This window comes from Hylobates moloch, unplaced genomic scaffold (genome assembly GCF_009828535.3).
Source record: "Hylobates moloch isolate HMO894 unplaced genomic scaffold, HMol_V3 SCAFFOLD_18, whole genome shotgun sequence".
NCBI lineage: Eukaryota > Metazoa > Chordata > Mammalia > Primates > Hylobatidae > Hylobates > Hylobates moloch.
In genome coordinates this window covers 8,326,478-8,343,440 of record NW_026652293.1, presented here as the reverse complement: position 1 = coordinate 8,343,440, position 16,963 = coordinate 8,326,478, and the positions used below count along the sequence as shown (strand labels likewise).

Genomic DNA, 16,963 nt, shown 5'->3' with positions numbered 1-16,963 from the left:
CGATTCTCTGCTGTAGCTTCCAGTGGAGAAAAATAATTATTCTTCTCAATGGGTTCGCACGGGGCACGCACACACGCGCGCGCACACAAACCCCGCCGAGGTACCCAATCAATGCACAAATCTTCGGGGTCCCTTTAACCTCTGCGGATGACTCCGGGAGTTAATTATGAAGCCTATTTCGGCGCGACATAAATATGCATTAAGGTAGGAAATGACAACCGATACGCTGAACTTCAGGGAATTGGCATTTAGACGGACTCCGTCTCGCCGCCCCCCACTCCCTCCATGGCCCCACGAGCCACCTCCACAGCCTCGCGCCTTCCCGGGCTCGCAACGCCTATCACAAGCTTCTACCCGGGTTTCAGGGGGCCCCTGTGGCGGCGTGGGCGCCGCGCCGGTGCCGGGAGACCCCCTCGTGCGCCCTCTGCGGTCGGGGCAGACCCTCAGCCGGAGCTTCTTCCTCCCCCACCCCTGCAGGCCCGGCCCAGGCTGCGACACCCCCAGCACGGGCTCAGCCTGTGAACAAACTCCAAGCTCAGTACTCGGAGGAACTGGCGAGAGCGGACGGCTACCTGCCCGCACGCCCGAGTTCCGGGCACAGCTAGAAAGACCGGGACGCGATTTAACTCCCAATCGGGTGAAGCCGCCTCGCGCCCTCGGGTCCCGCCGCCCTCAGCCGGTCCCGACCCGCACACACATGCAGGCATTAGCACACACGCGCGCACACACATGCGCACACATGCACACACACATATGCACACCCTCGCGCACACAGACACTCCCGCGCGCGCTCACGCCCGCACACACTCAGGGTTATAACAAAGGAAGGGGGGCCAGCGCTGCCTTACTTTTGTCTCTCTTCTCTCTTTTGCAGCCCCCCAGACCCGGGGCCGGCGTGCCCGGCCCACCCCGCCCTCCGCGCCCCCCCGACGGCCGCGGTCGGCCGGCATTCCCGAGCAGCGCGTCGGAGCTGCAACTTCGCGCCTAAGCGCCCGCACCTCGCAGCCCGGCGGGCGGGAGACAAAAGCTGCGGCGCCGCCGCCGGAGGCCGCGCGGCCAAGGTGTGTTCGCTAATTGTCAGGAAATGTGTGTGTGTGCGGCTGGGAGCCCGCAGGGGCGGGGGAGGGGACGGAGGAAGAGGAGACCCACCCCTCCTACCCCCGCCACTCGCCAGCGCCGGGTACCCGAACCGGGATTAGAGAATAAATTATCTGCTCTCTTCTCATTGGGCTGTGGCTGAGGACGCCGTCGGCGGCGCCGGACTGGGAGCTCTCCCGGCTCTTTGCATTCACCGCACAGCTCCGGCTCGCCTCGCTTCGTGGAGGCCGAGAGCCCGGGGCCTCGGCTCCAGACACCAGGGGACACCAGCCGGCTGGCCGCGCCGCCCCGCCCCTCCCCTCCCCCGCCACCCGGCTTGGCCTCAGCCCCTTCCCCTCCCAATTCTGGCTTGGGTCTTGGGGACGAAGATACTAGGGAAAAAGGCCCAGAGGTCGAAGATCCCAGTATCTTTCCTCCTCTCCCGCCACTCCCCCTTCCCAAGGAGGCGGAAGTGGGGGGGGGCAGCAGGCGTCGGTCACCTGAGCCCAACCCGCTTCAGTCAGAGAGGGCTTTTAGAGCCCTCGAGAGGATCCCTTCAGTGACCACGGCCCATGTCCTGCCCCACACACAATGACAAAGAAGAGATGGCACTAAGGATCTTTGCTTTTCTCCTCTCTCCAGCCCCCCCCAACTGCAGTCCAATATTGTTACTAATTTCCTGGACCTTCCTTTGGCCCACCTTGGCAGACAGCTCATTAACTGCCTGGAAGGAAATGCCCTCTGGTTCAAAGCAGCTTCCTGCCAAGAATTCATTCATTTAGCAAAAAATATGCAGGATCCCCCCCCCCCAACCACCACCCATGCCATGACACGGGCTGGGTGCCAGGAATGCAAAAGAAGAAGATCCCGATGAGACAATCATATTTTTAAAAAGCAACAAATACTGGAGTCAGAGGTGTTATCCCAGTGTGAGAGGTGCTAAACCAAGGTACAGACAAGGTTTGAACCCAAAAGGCAGGATTGAGTAACTTCAGCCATTCATTCAATAATAATGTAGCATGTCTTCCATGCCAGGCTCTGTGCTAGGCATTGGGGGTATACACAGGTGAACCAGTGCATGTGGTGCCCAGTCCTCTGGAGTGCACAGTCTGTGCTAGGCATTGGGGGTATACACAGGTGAACCAGTGCGTGTGGTGCCCAGTCCTCTGGAGTGGACAAGATGGACACTGACTAGTGCCATATGAGCTGATCAGGAGACATTTGGGGAGTGTGAATAATTGGGACTCTTACTCTTCACTGGGGAGCCCAGAAAGGCTTCTCTGAAGAATGAGATCTAAAGGATGAAAGATAGCTGGGTGAAGATGGGATGGTGAGGGGCAAGGGAAGAGTTCTGGTCAGAAGGAACCTGTAGAGAGGCCCTTGAGCTGCTAGTAACTGGCTCATGAGAAAGCAGTGAATCGTCCAACTTGCAGAGAGGTAGCACACAACAGAGTGAGGTGGGCCTGGGAAGGACCTGCAGGAACTAGAGAGCTGCCCAGAGTAGTATTTGCAGGTGTAATCCAGGCAGACTTCTCTAGGTTCCAAAGACTAATGTTTTGAAAGAGGCTTACCTGTGTGTTGCTCTTTCTGAGCCCAACCCCACACTGTAGCCCCCTTTAACTTCTAGTGTCTGATGGTTGCAATTGGACCAACTTTGTCCCTGCTGAAGACATCCCCAAAATAAAGAACATAGATGATGACATCCCTGTTTCGACCTGTCACTCCCCAGTGGCCTGCCCCACTCTGTTTACCTCCTCATTTAGTGACCATTGGCCTTCACCTGGGGGAAGCTATCAATAGCACTGGCTAGACTCCTTTCCATGTTCTGGGGTTGTATGCTTTCCTATACATTTACTATCCCTAGATTCTCACAAGAGCCCTGAGAGTTAAGTTTATCTCCATCAGACAGATAGGGAAACAGAGTCAGAAAGAGGCAGTGGCTTGCTTAGTACCACGTACAAATTCATTGGCCAGCAGAATTGCTTGGCTCCCTGCCTTTTATCTACTAGACTTCAGGTATTTGCTAGCCTCCCAGCTTATCCACGAGCCCACGATGGTAGGGGCTAAGTAATCCCCTGCCTCTACCAGAGCCTTCAGCACCTAGGACAGGGCCCTGTACACCCAGGCTCTGGAGCCAACCCTGCTGATGTGAGTGGCTGTGGTAGAAGGGAAGGAAATGATTAAATGGTAGATTTGGGAACATGTTATAGCAGAAACTGTTTGGGCTTTGGACTTAACATGCACTTTGATGGGAATTGCCACTGTTACCTACACGCTCTGAGCCATGGTTCCCTCACCTGCCAAATGGGATTTAAGATATCCATCTGAGAAGGCTGTCATGAAGATTAAGTGAAATTGTATATGTGTGGAATGTCTATGGAAAAATGCACAAGACATTGCTAATGATAGCTACTTCTGGAAGGGGACCTGAGTGGATGGGGCACCTACTTTCATGTTTCCCCCTCTAGCAGTTGTGATGTTGTACCATGTGCATGTATTACCTGTCCAAAATAAATGGTGAAATACTTTAATAAGATAATATGTAAAACAACATAAAAACAATACTAAAACAGGCATACCATGCACTTTTGTTGAACTGAATGGAGTTTTGTAGTTTGAAGCACCGAGATGTATTATCGAGGAAAATCAGAGAGTCTCCTTCAGAAAGTGATGCTGGCCTGAAGGTTTGCACAGTGCCTTGTCTTCAGGCAGGGGTGAAAATGGCTAACCAGGTGAGATGTTTTCCAGCCCAGAAATTCTACAGTTCAAACCCTCGTTCACAGAGGTAAATAGCATCCCTGCAGGCTCACTTTCTATTGAGAGATCCAAATCCCTGCAGGTAATGGGAGATGTGTGGGGACAAAGCAGGACTCATGGGGAGGAAAGGCTGTGGGTCTGGGCAGCCCCTCAGCCGGCCCCATTCTGCCCAGAGAGGATAAGGCAGAGAGAGACTCCTGATCTGCTGACCTGGTGCTGCTCTTTTCTGGCTTAGTGAGCTAGCTCCCTGCCCAGCCACCCTGTGGCCCCAAAGAAAGCTGAGAGCAGCAGATGCAGAGCCTAAGGAGGGGAGTGGGCTTTCTCCTGTTACCCTCCAGGGATTGAGGTCCTGGGACAGTGCGGGGCAGCCATTCATCAGCCAGCACAAAGAGACACTCTCTCAGCCACACAGAGACCAGGTTGGGTCACCTCAGACACTGGGGCATAACATCAGTGGCAACTTTAGAGGCATCTTTAAAAAAACCCTTTGGACTCTCGCATCTAGTGGTATTGGTGGAAGGGTTGGGACAGGAAGGAAGCATTCTGTGGGAGATCCTGGGGAGGAAAAGGCAAAGATAGGCCCCATCTTCAGTGAAATGGGGGAGGGCAGGTGGAATCAGAAAGGCTAGAAAAACAGGAGTTGGACAGGCACGGTGGCTCATGCCTGTAATCCCAGCACTTTGGGAGGCCAAAATGGGCAGATCATTTGAGGTCAGGAGTTCGAGGCCAGCCTGGCCAATATGGCGAAACCCCGTCTCTACTCAAAATAAAAGGAGTTAAAAGAAATAGAAATAGCCGGGTGTGGTGGCTCACAGCTGTAATCCCAGCACTTTGGGAGGCTTAGGCAGGCAGATCACCTGAGGTCAGGAGTTCGAGACCAGCCTGATGAAACCCCAGCTCTACTAAAAATATAAAACTTAGCCGGGCGTGGTGGTGTGCACCTATAATTCCAGCTACTCGGGAGGCTGAGGCAGGGGAATCACTTGAACCCGGGAGATGGAGGTTGCAGTGAACCAAGATCACACCACTGCACTCCAGCCTGGGTGACCAAGCGAGACTCCATCTCAAAAAAAAAAAAGAAATAGAAATAGAAATAATTTATTCTGGAGAAGAAGCAACTAAGAAGGAAAAGGAAGGGAAGGCAAAGGCCCAGGACTGGGTGGCCATATTTTCATCTAAAGAAAAAATGTGGCTGTTCCTTTTTCTGCTCTGAGCTTCCAGAGAAGGGAAGCTCTCTGTTTGCCCTCTGAGGCAGAGGGTGCAGTGTTTTAGTCTGGGGCAGGGATATCCTGCAGCTCCAACTTTGGACAGGTCACCTTACTGACCCCTACCTTTGCCTCCTGTCCCCCTTCTCCTAACTAACACGAAACACACTGTAACCCAGTCCCTGGTCAGTCTTGAAAACAGGTATAACTTTCATCAGAAGGGACAAAATGCAAATGTTTTCCTTGCTAAGCAATCAGAAGTTCTCAGAAATTACCGTCACTCACAGCATCCCGAGTCTGTTGTGTGTAGCACAGTGGGCTAGAGCCTATTCCTGTTACAGTCACCAGAACATCAGCTCTGGGATCCAGATAGAAAGCCACAGTTTTCGTCAATGAATATGTCATGTGCCTAGCACAGCACCAGACACTTCATGGATACAAAGATTCATTTCATTCATCCTTTTTTTCAGAGTCCTCATTGCCACCTAAGAGTCTGGACTGTGTGTAGCTTTAACTGACCATTCACCTTCCTGGATGACAGTATCAGGCATGGCAATACCATCCCTCAACCCCTACTTCACTGATATAATAAATACAAATGGATGCAAAGAGATGAGAATTACTTCATGTTCCCATCACAATCCACCAGCCCATCTACACAATCTCTACTCATATTCTCTGCCTTCCCTGCAGCTGTAATAGATGAAAAGTCTCCATTCCTACTTAGGGCCAACTCCTGCGTTTTTGCACTGGATCCCATCCACTGTCACTTCTGTGTCTTTGCTCATTGAAATTATACCCTGTCTTTCCTGAATCATCAGTTTCTTCTTCAACTCTAGATCATCCCCACATATAGAAAAACATGCCTTAATGTTGCCTACCTTAAAAAAAAAACAGCCAGGCGCGGTGGCTCAAGCCTGTAATCTGAGCACTTTGGGAGGCCGAGGTGGACAGATCATGAGGTCAGGAGTTGGAGACCAGCCTGGCCAACATGGTGAAACCCCATCTCTACTAAAAATACAAAAAAATTAGCTGGGCGTGTTGCCGCGTGCCTGTAATCCCAGCTACTTAGGAGGCTGAGGCAGGAGAATAGCTTGAACCCAGGAGGCAGAGGTTGCAGTGAGCCGAGATCGTGCCACTGCACTCCAGCCTGGGCGACAGAGTGAGACTCCGTCTCATAAAAAAAAATAAAATAAAAAAACCTTTCCTGGCTCCCACACTTTTTTCTAGGTAATAGCCCTTTTCTTTGTCATTTTACAGCAAAACTCAAGATAGTTCTCTGTAATTACTCTACACTTTCTTACCTTTATTCACACCTCAGCTCACTCCAGTTTGACTTCTGTCTTCACCACCCTGCTGACGCTTCTCTTCTCAAAATCATCGACAGTCTCCATCTTGCAAAATCCAAAGGCTGAAGCCAGTTCAATTTTATCCATCGTCATAAGCGTGTGACATAATTGCTCTCTCCTCCTTCCAACTCTTCCCTTGAGACACTTCCCAGTACCCCTGCCTCACTGGCCATTCCTCTGTCTCTCCCTGGGCTCTTTTCTCCTCTCAATTCTCCCAAACCCACTCTCTAGGCAATTTTATTCCTGTGGCTTTAGAAACCAAGCTCTCTCCTAAGCTCCAGGCTTGCATATCCAAATGGTCATTTGACCTCTTCACTCAGCTGTTGTATTAGCTTCCTAGAGCTGCTTTAATAAAGTGCTGCAAACTATGTGGCTTAAAATGGCAGAAATGTGTTGTCTTACAGTTCTGGAGGCTAGAAGTTCAAAATGAAGGTGTTGGCAGGGCCAGGCTGACCCAGATGGGGGAGGATCCTTCCTTGCCTTTTCTAGCCCCAGGTGTTCCTAGGCTTGTAGTAGTATCACTCCAGTCTCTGCCATCTTCGTCACTGTGAGACCATCTTCTCTCTGTGTCTGTGTCTTCATATGCTGTTCTCTGTGTGTTTTTGCTGAACTTGATCTCTCTCTCTTTTTTTTTTTAAAGACAAAGTTTCACTCTTGTTACTCAGGCTGGAATGCAATGGTGCGATCTCGGCTCACAGCAACCTCTGCCTCCCAGGTTTAAGCAATTCTCCTGCCTCAGCCTCCCAAGTAGCTGGGATTAGAGGCGTGAGCCACTGTGCCTGGCCAATTGATCTCTCTCTCTCTCTCTTTTTTTTTTTTTAGATGGAGTTTCGCTCTTGTTGCCCAGGCTGGAGTGCAATGGCTCCATCTCAGCTCACTGCAACCTCTGCCTCCTGGGTTCAAGTGATTCTCCTGTCTCAGCCTCCTGAGTAGCTGGGATTACAGGTACCTACCACTACCCCCAGCTAATTTTTTGGTATTTTTAGTAGAAACGGGGTTTCTCCATGTTGGCCAGGCTGGTCTCAAACTCCTGACCTCAGGTGATCTGCCCCCCTCGGCCTCCCAAAGTGCTGGGATTATAGACATGAGCCACTGTGCCAGGCCAAACTCTTTTTATAAAAATGATAGTTATATTGGATTAGGGCCACCCTCATGACCTTATCTTATTACATGTGCAAAGACCCTAATTCCAAATAAGATCACATTGACAGGTATTGGGAATTAGGACTTTTCTGGGGGAGACACAAGTCAACCCATAACAGATGTCTACTAGGAACTTCGAATTTAACATGTCCATGATGGAATTCTTGATTTCTATACCTGTTGCTCCCAATCGCTCCTCCTTCAGTAATAGGACCATCAGCTCTGTCCAAAAATGTAGAGAGCATCCTTGATTCCTCTCTTTTTCTCACCCTCCCACAGCTAATCTATCAGCCAGACCCATTGCTCAAATCCAACCACTTCTGTCTGTCTCCCTGGCTGCCCCTTGAGTCTAGTGTTCTTGCCCCTCTCCTGGCTGACTGCACTAGCTTCCTCCCTGGCCTCCTGCTTCCACTCATTCTTCCCACTGCAGTCTACTTTCCATCTAAAAGCCAGAGTGAGTGTTTTAAAGCACAAATCAGATCACATCCCTCCCACTGCTTAAAACCTTCCAAAGACTTCTTACTGGAATTAGAATAAAATCCAAGCTTCTTAACTTGGCTTATGAGGTTTTACACGGTCTGACCCTTCTTCTCTCGTTTACTACAACTCTCCCCCACACTCACCTCCTCTCCAGCTGCACAAGCCTTCCTTCTGGCTCCCCTGAACATTCCAAGATTGTTCTCACTGAGGGCCTCACACTTGTTGTTCCTTCTGCCTGGAATACCCTTCCATCATCTTGGCATGAATAACTTTGTCTCATCATTCCAGGTGTATCTCAAATGTTACCTCCTGAGAGAAGCTCCCTATTGCGACAGGTATTCTTTATCCCCTTACTCTATCTTACTTTATTCATAGTTTTATTTCTAACTGAGAATGTTTTATTTATTGGCTTCTGTGTTACTATCCGACTCTCCTATTAGAATGTAAGGGGCCCCAATACCTACAGCAGAGTCAGTACATAGTAGGGCCTCCATATTATTATTTTATTATTATTATTATTTTGAGATGGAGTCTCACTCTGTTGCCAGGCTGGGGTGCAGTAGCGCAATCTCGGCTCACTGCAACCTCCACCTCCTGGGTTCAAGCGATTCTCCTGCTTCAGCCTCCCGAGTAGCTGGGACTATAGGCATGCGCCACCATGCCCAGCTAATTTTTGTATTTTTAGTAGAGACAGGGTTTCACCATGTTGGCCAGGATGGTCTCGATCTCTTGACCTCGTGATCTGCCTGCCTCAGACTCCCAAAGTGCTGGGATTATAGGCAAGAGCCACCGTGCCTGGCCTGGGATTCCATATTATTTATTAAATAACATAAATTTACTACTACATGCCAGGCACTGTACTAGGTATTGCTTTTGCAATAAGCAAATGGTAAAATATAGTTTTGTTGTTGTTGTTGTTGTTGTTGTTGTTTTTTGAGACCAAGTCTTGCTCTATCGTCCAGGCTGGAGTGCCGTGGTGCAATCTCTGCTCACTGCAACCTCCACCTCCTGGGTTCAAGCAATTCTCCTGCTTCAGCCTCCTGAGTAGCTGGGAAGACAGGCGCCCGCCCCACGCCCGGCTAATTTTTGTAGTTTTAGTAGAGACGGGGTTTCACCATGTTGACCAGGCTGGTCTCGAACTCCTGACCATGTGATGCGCCCACCTTGGCCTCCCAAAGTGCTGGGATTACAGGCGTGAGCCACCATGCCCAGTGGTAAAATAAAACATATTTTACTTCTTTATGAACAAGACAGTGACCCTTCCCCTGGGGAGCATGTCCCAGAGAAAACCAGGTGCTGAACAACTTGTTAGCAACATTATCTCTGAGGATGGGTAAGTTCTCTGTCTTGGGGCCACAGAAGTTTCTCCAAACCTACACCACTCCTGTCACTTCCCTGCCTCCCCATCTCAGTAGATGATCTTGCTTTCTACTTCGCAGAGAAAACTGAGGTCTGGACCAGGAACTGTTGCCCCAACCTATTTCCTTCCCTTTCCTTCTTTCTGCCTGCCCTTCTGGAAAGAGTGTGGGCTTTGCATTCAAGCAAACACAGGTGCTAACTGTGGGTATGTGAGTGACCTTGGGCAAATTACTTAATCTCTGAGTCTCAGTTTCCTCATCTGTAAAATGGTCATGATAACACCTACCTCATTAGGTTGTCCTAAGGATTAAATGAAACATCCTGTATCAACATGCCTGTCATTTCATAGTTGCTCAGTAAATGGTCCATTCCTTTCTCTGCCCCTCTCTCCCCAGCCACCTGATGAGATAAGTGCTATCCTTCCTGTTTTACAGATGAGGAAACTGAAGGCAAGTCTACTGATGTTCAAGTCTGTCAGTTAACTTACCCAAAGTCACATGTTGCTAAGTGGCAGGCCCTGAGTTAATTCCATATCTCAGACTCCAGCCCCAGGGCATCGCGCTTCTACTGCAAAAAGCAAATGCGAAGACAATCTGTTGGCATTTTAATAATGCCGAATTAATTCAATTTAAAGATTGTTCCTTAGTCTGACATTTTGTCCATTCTCTCTCCCTCTCTCTCTCTCTCTCTCCCCACCGACCTTAGTGTTGTTAGAATGTCCTTTATCTCTCTTTCTCTCTCTCTCTTTTTTTTTTTTTTGAGATAGGGTCTCACTCTGTCACTCAGGCTGGAGTGCAGTAGCACGATCTTGGCTCATTGCAGCCTTGGGCTCAGGTGATTCACCTACCTCAACCTCCTGAATAGCTGGGTCTACAGGCATGTGCCACCATGCCCAGCTAATTATTTGCATTTTTAGTAGAGATGGGGTTTTGCCATGTTGCCCAGGCTGGTCTTGAACCCCTGGCCTCAAGTGATCTGCCTGCCTTGGCCTCCCAAAGTGCTGGGATTACATGTGTGAGCCACTGTGCCCAACCTAGAGTGTCCTTTATCTTAAGAAATGATTACTGCGGCTGGGCACGGTGGCTCACGCTTGTAATCCCAGCACTTTGGGAGGCCGAGGCAGGCGGATCACGAGGTCAGGAGATCGAGACCACGGTGAAACCCCCTCTCTACTAAAAATACAAAAAAATTAGCCGAGCGTGGTGGCGGGCGCCTGTAGTCCCAGCTACTTGGGAGGCTGAGGCAGGAGAATGGCATGAACCCGGGAGGCGGAGCTTGCAGTGAGCCGAGATCGCGCCACTGCACTCCAGCCTGGGCGACAGAGCGAGACTCCATCTCAAAAAAAAAAAAAAGGAAATGATTATTGTATTTTTTCCTTACTTGGAAAGAAAGCTAGCTATACAACATCCACCCCCTGCATTACAAAACTGCCTTAAACAGCCTAGGTAGGCTGCCCCTCCATATCTCTGGCAGAGGGCTGGCCCCAGAATGTCTGTATTAGAGGGGCTAAAGTTGGTGCTTTGGTTGGGAAGAGGAAGTCGAGGAATTGTCTAAAAGCTAGTTACCTAACTATTAACCGTTTTTTGAAGGAATTAATGGAGAATTCAGAGAAATCAGAGCTTCTACCCCACCACCCTCTGTCATTGCACTGCCCTGGCACATGGGCACAACGTCTTCTGAGAAGGGACACAAACTGCTCAGACATGTGGCATCCTCCCTGTAGTCCTCCTTTCCTGGCCGGTTGGAGAACGATCTCTGCCTTTCTCTTCTGAACAGCTCCCAGCATGCCCCATGGGGAACGTTTTGGATTTGAATGAAGAGCATAAAAATGTGGTCAGCATATTGGCCTTGGTATTTGACTTTCTTTTTTCCATGCAACCGGCCCCAGGAGGTGACTGACAAGTTGGGCCAAGTGCACTGAAAGCCCTGTCTCGGCTGGCCCATAACTCCTGAGCTGCACAGACCCCTAAGGACCCCGTGAGCCGGCAGAGAGCCATAAATCCGGCAAGCTGGAGGCTGGGAGCTCACTGATTGCACTGGGGAAAAGCAGCCTGATCTGATTGCTATGTGAGCTGGAGAGAGAAAAGGTGGTTAACTGGAGTGCTGGAAATACAACGACTTTGGAACAAAATGAAGCAACAGAGGAATGGCAGGAGGGACTGTAGTTTTCTCATCTGTACAACAAAGGGACTGGATTGGACTGCATCTGAAGCCCTTTCATCGCAGAAATTCTGTGTTTCCCTTTGTAACTAAGGTCAAACAGATGTGGGAGGGTGTCAGGATGGGAAAGCAAGATCGGGGGAGCCAGAGAAGCCAGAAGAAGCAACGAGGAGGCCGACATATTTACTGCCCAATTACTATCACGTTTTTTGCTGTGTGTGTGAGACAGGGTCTCACTCTGTCTCCCAGTCTGGAGTGCAGTGGTGCGATCTTGGCTCACTGCAACCTCCGCCTCCTGGGTTCAAGCGATGCTCATACCTCAGCCTCCTGAGTAGCTGGGATTACAGGCACACGCCACCACACCTGGCTATTTCTTTATTTTTGTATTTTTAGTAGAGATGGGGTTTCACCATGTTGGCCAGGCTGGTCTCCAACTCCTGGCCTTAAGCCACTCATCTGCTCAGCCTCCCAAAGTGCTGGGATTACAGCTGTAAGCCACTGCGCCTGGCCAACTATCACATTTAATTCTCAGAATAACAAGTGAGATAGATATAGTTATCCCCATTTTACAAGGAAGAACACTGAAGTACAGAGGCTACATTAATATCTCAAGGTCACAAGGCTCCATGCTCAGGCTGGGATTCCAACCCAGGCAGTCTGACCCAGAGCCTGCACACTTGGTCATGAAGCCTTCTTGCCTGAGTATGCAATGTGACCAGGAAAACCCTGGAGGAAACATGTACACAACTTGTGTTTCCTTACTTTGAAGGGTAAGAGTAGAAAACAGATAGTCCCCATGGAGTAGATTGTCCAAAATATACATCTGTCTTCTGGGAAAGAGGAGTGTGTGTGTGTGTGTGTGTGTGTGTGTGTGTGTATGTGTGTGTCCATAGGGGATGTAACAGACAGAACCAAGAAGCGTGTAGGTGAAACTATTTAATAGAGATGAATGTAAATTCCTGTACCTGGGCACAGAATCTCCATTATATAAAAATAGAATAGAGAGTTAGGATCAGAAAGTATCGATTTAGGGGCTTCACCTGACAGCAAGCTCAGGTTGAACACCAGTGTGGTGAGGCTTCCAGAAAAGCCCACCACAGGGCTGCATCAACAGAAGGGAAGTGTCCCACACCAGGACAGAACCCTTAGTGCATTCGCGCTAGATTGAGTTCCAGGCCCCTTGCTATAAGAGGGACAGAGCCAGGCCGCAGAGGATAAAGAGGAGAGCTACAGGGAAAGGGATGGACATCTGAGGAAGAGGTAAAACACTCACCAGTTGAAAGAACCAGGCCAGACATGGTGGCTCATGCCTGTAATCCCAGCACTCTGGGAGGCCGAAGGAGGTGGATCACCTGAGGTCAGGAGTTCGAGACCAGCCTGGCCAACGTGGTGAAATCTCGTCTCTACTGAAAATACAAAAATTAGTCCGGTGCAGTGGTGGGCACCTGTAATCCCAGCTACTTGGAAGGCTGAGGCAGGAGAATCGCTTGAACCCCGGAGACAGAGATGGCAGTGAGCCAAGACTGCGCCACTGCACTCCAGCGTGGGCAACGGAGAGACTCTGTCACAAAAAAACAAGAAAAGAAAAAGAAAGACCCAGGTGACATTGTACAAGTTACACCATACATCACAACGTCAGTTTTCCTATCTGCAAAAGGGGTTTATTAGTAGGGTTGGCATAGAGATTAAATGAGGTAATGCTCGGGGCCAGACATAATAAACGTTAGCTGCACCAGCCATTATTAAACCCTGAGCATGCTCACCTCAGACAAGGGGTGCATCAGGGACATGGCTGGAGGACCAAGGACAGGGATCTCCATGGCATCGGTCCAGAGTCACAGCTCTGCGTGGTAGCTTAGTGAAGCCAAAGGCCCCACAAGTTGTTCCTCATCCTCTGACATGAGTCCTGTTAAACCTCAGCAGCCCATTCTTCTTGGTGGTAGTGAGTTCTCTTGGTGATCAAAGCAGAAGGGTGTCTGGCTAGCAGTGCTCCCTCCTTTTGGGCAGGCTAGTTGGGTGGGCAGGGAGTGCAGGGGCCATGAGACTAGCAGGGCCCCCAGTGACTGCCAAGGTCCAAGGCACCTCCTGCTGGCTCATTCAGCCCCCTCCTGTCCTAGTCCTTCCCCTTCCCAGGCCCACAGCCCCGTCTTGTCCTCCTCCACCCTCCTTGCTCTCTTGCTGGGAGCAGGCAGAGCAGTGCTAGTCTCCCCTTTGACTCTTTTCCTGAACATTGGCTGAGCGTCAGTTTCCTACACTGGCAGAAGCAAGGCACACAGTAGGCTTTCAAGGACAGAGAGGAGGAGGACTGAATGCTTAGAAGACAGCAAAGTACATCATAGGCTGTTGGGTTGGAAAGCACCTGCAGGATCACCTAGTTTAATCCTTAGACTTGGTGGTTTTCTAACTGTACTGAGCATAGAATTATTTGCGGTAGATTGTTCAAATGCAGATTCCGGGGCCCTACGTACTGAAATACAGTCTCTTGGGTGGATTCCCAGGAATTTCATTTGTAACCAGCTCCAGCAGGTGATAGCCCATGCAGGTGGTCTGGGCGGACATTTTGAGGAACACTGCCCTGATTCCTGACTCCTCTCCATATTTCTACTACATTCCTGCCACATAGCCATGAGAAAACACAGAAAAGAGTTCACAGAATGCCTCTGCTCACAACTCATTCACGGTCTAGCTGGAGACGAGGACAGCCACAGGAGCAGTTAGTGCTCAGGTCCTGACCGAGGGCCTGCCATGGGAGTTCAGAGGCAGGCTGGCCCAGCTCAAGGCTCCGGGAGGAGGCAAGGTTTGAGCAGGGCCAGGACAACCGGATATGGTTTTCTTCCCCAGTCAGCTAAGATCTGTTCTTAGTGGAGGTGCCCAATTAGCCAAGCTCCTGAATTCTGCATGTCTGACCGACTTTCATCCACCTCCCTCCCCTCCCTTCAGATGGAGCCCTCTGCTCTCTGGGATGTAATTACGATATGTGGCCTGTTTTAATGAAGGTGAAACTATTCAGTATTTGTATGCGACTTCTCCCATGTTGGAGAGGGTGGGAGGGGCAGGGCGGGGAGGCGGGGCTTTGGGAAAATGAGAGACTAATAACCGCACCTTTGCACTACCTTCTAGCGTCTCAGTTCACAAAGTCCATTCACATGTATTTTCTCACGGAATCTATGGCCCTACCATGGCGGCCAAGTGTTTTAGAACCACTTGTGCCAGCAAGGTGTGCCTGCATGGTGTTTTAAATGATGTTGACGTTATGTCAGCTCAAGTAAATCAATATTTCCATGCCAACCAACTCATTTAGCTGAGAGTTCACATACCAGGATATCAGTTAACATACATCAAAAATGTTTCATTAGGAAGTCACTTTTTATTTCTCTTATTGTTCATGGTGATGTTCACTGACCTATTCCTAGCATATTACATTAACCTTGAACCGCTGATTGGAATAAGCACAATTATTTTACAAACGACTAGAAAAATAAAGAGCTTTATTAGTTACTACATAACCATTGGTTGTAAACTGTGCCAATTTCAAAGATACTAAAATTTGAAAAATAATGCATGTTTAAATCTGTAAAATGGGCCAGGCACACTGGCTCATGCCTGTAATCCCAGCACTTTGGGAGGCTGAGGCAAGCAGATCACTTCAGGTCAGGAGTTCAAGACCAGAATGGCCAACATGGAGAAGCCCCGCCTCTGCTAAAAATACAAAAATTAGCCCGGTGTGGTGGCAGGTGCCTGTAATCCCAGCTACTCGGGAGGCTGAGGCAGGAGAATCACTTGAACCTGGGAGGTAGAGATTGCAGTGAGCCAAGATCACACCACTGGACTCTAGCCTGGGCGACAGAGCGAGACTCAGTCTCAAAAAAATAAATAAACAAAAATAAATGTCACTAGTGGTAAATTTTATGTTCTGTGTATTTTACTACAATTGAAAGGAAGGAAGGAAGGAAGGAAGGAAAGAGGGAGGGAGGGAAGGAAGAAGAAAGCAAGAAAGAGGGAAGGAAGGAAGGAAGGAAAGAATGAAGGAAGGAAGGAAGGAAGGAAGGAAGGAAGCAAGCAAGCAAGCCAGCCATCCAGCCTGGCAGGAAGGAAGGAAGGAAAGAAGGAAGGAAGTCAGGGAAAATCGAATATTCCATGTTCCCTCCTCCCTGGTACTGTGCAGCCCTGGTCTGCAGGCTGGCACAGCAAGTCCCTACCATGCAGGGGGCACTGAATAAATTGTTGATAGAATCGGGGATGGCCACTGTTTTAGAGAATTGTAGGAAATCCCCAGAGAAAAGACAGTGCATTGCTCTGGAGGTCACAGTCAGGAGGCTGGGGGTGGAGGTGGGCAGAGAGAAAAATAAGTGAGAAAAGAGAGCTGTGGAGAGACAGGCAAATGGGAGAAACCGGGAAAAAGAAAAGAAAGAAGAGAGAAAAGTGGGGAAGGGGAAAGGGACTTTTCTTCAGAGAAAGCAGGTCAGGAAGGAGAGAAGAATGTGGCTGAGGTGAGAGGAGGAAGGAGGGGCAGCGGGGAGAAGCTGGGGCAGCTGGAGAGCTAAGGTGCCAGAGGAGAGGGCACAGCGGGCACTTGGCAAGCCCACTCCCCACCCTCCGCCCGGGGTGTGCCCCTCCTCCTGCCACAGGAAGATGAGCAGAGCTGGCCTGGGATCATCTGTCTTCATTACACCGTCCCCACCAGCCCCGTCACTTCTTGCCAGAAAACTCATCAATATTCCCCTGTGGCTTGCCAGACCCAGCCCCTTTCCTCCCATGCCCCCACCCCAGCCCCCCACCATCCTCCAAGGTCATGTGCCTGGACCGTCTGATGAGCACACCCCAGTCCTCCGCTCCAGGGTCCCTGCTCTCCTCTCTGTCCTTGGCAAATCCAGCCATGGCCCTCCCTCCTGGCCGCAGGGTCCCTGCTAGGGAGGAAATGGACACATTCCCTGGAGCTGGGGAGAAGCCTTCCTGGAAGCCAGCTGGGCTGAGAGGGGCTATCTCAGTGTGTCAGCCCCATGGGGAAGACATCCTTGACCCCTGTGTTTGAAATTTCAAAGCACCCCCCAGCACTTGGTATCCCTGACAAGTACTTCATTTTTCTCTAGTCTAAACCCTTGACCGTTGTCTAGTATGGGCTCTGTATGTATAACCTATAGTGCATATTTATGTTGTTTATTCGTCTCTTCCTTGTAGAATACTCTGGGAGGGCAGGGCTTATGTCAGATGCGTTCACTGCTGCATACCCACGCCTAGGACAGTGCTGGGAACATAAGTGGAATGAATGAGTGTTGCAGTGTTGGGTTTGGAAGCCCAGCAGCAAAGTGTTGGCACCTTCTGGGTGCCTAACAGCCTCACTAAAGATTGGGATAGGGAAGTTTCAGTACTGAAATCCAATGGCTTCAATACCAAGAAACAAAAGCAGAAACCAGATTTAAAAATTCCTCTGAT

General features: G+C 50.0%; 2 protein-coding genes across 2 annotated transcripts in view; both read left to right on the top strand.

Moving 5' to 3' along the window:
* RHEX (regulator of hemoglobinization and erythroid cell expansion) overlaps positions 1–16,963 on the top strand; it is a 919,952-nt gene that overhangs the window by 316,818 nt on the left and 586,171 nt on the right. The gene's annotated exons all lie outside the window — the stretch shown is intronic.
* Positions 39–13,374, top strand: LOC116457553 (uncharacterized). Its single transcript, XM_032136824.2, has 3 exons — positions 39–204; positions 875–1,061; positions 10,960–13,374. The coding sequence occupies exons 1-3, from the start codon at positions 167–169 to the stop codon at positions 11,140–11,142; spliced, it is 408 nt and encodes a 135-aa protein (XP_031992715.1). The 5' UTR covers positions 39–166; the 3' UTR covers positions 11,143–13,374.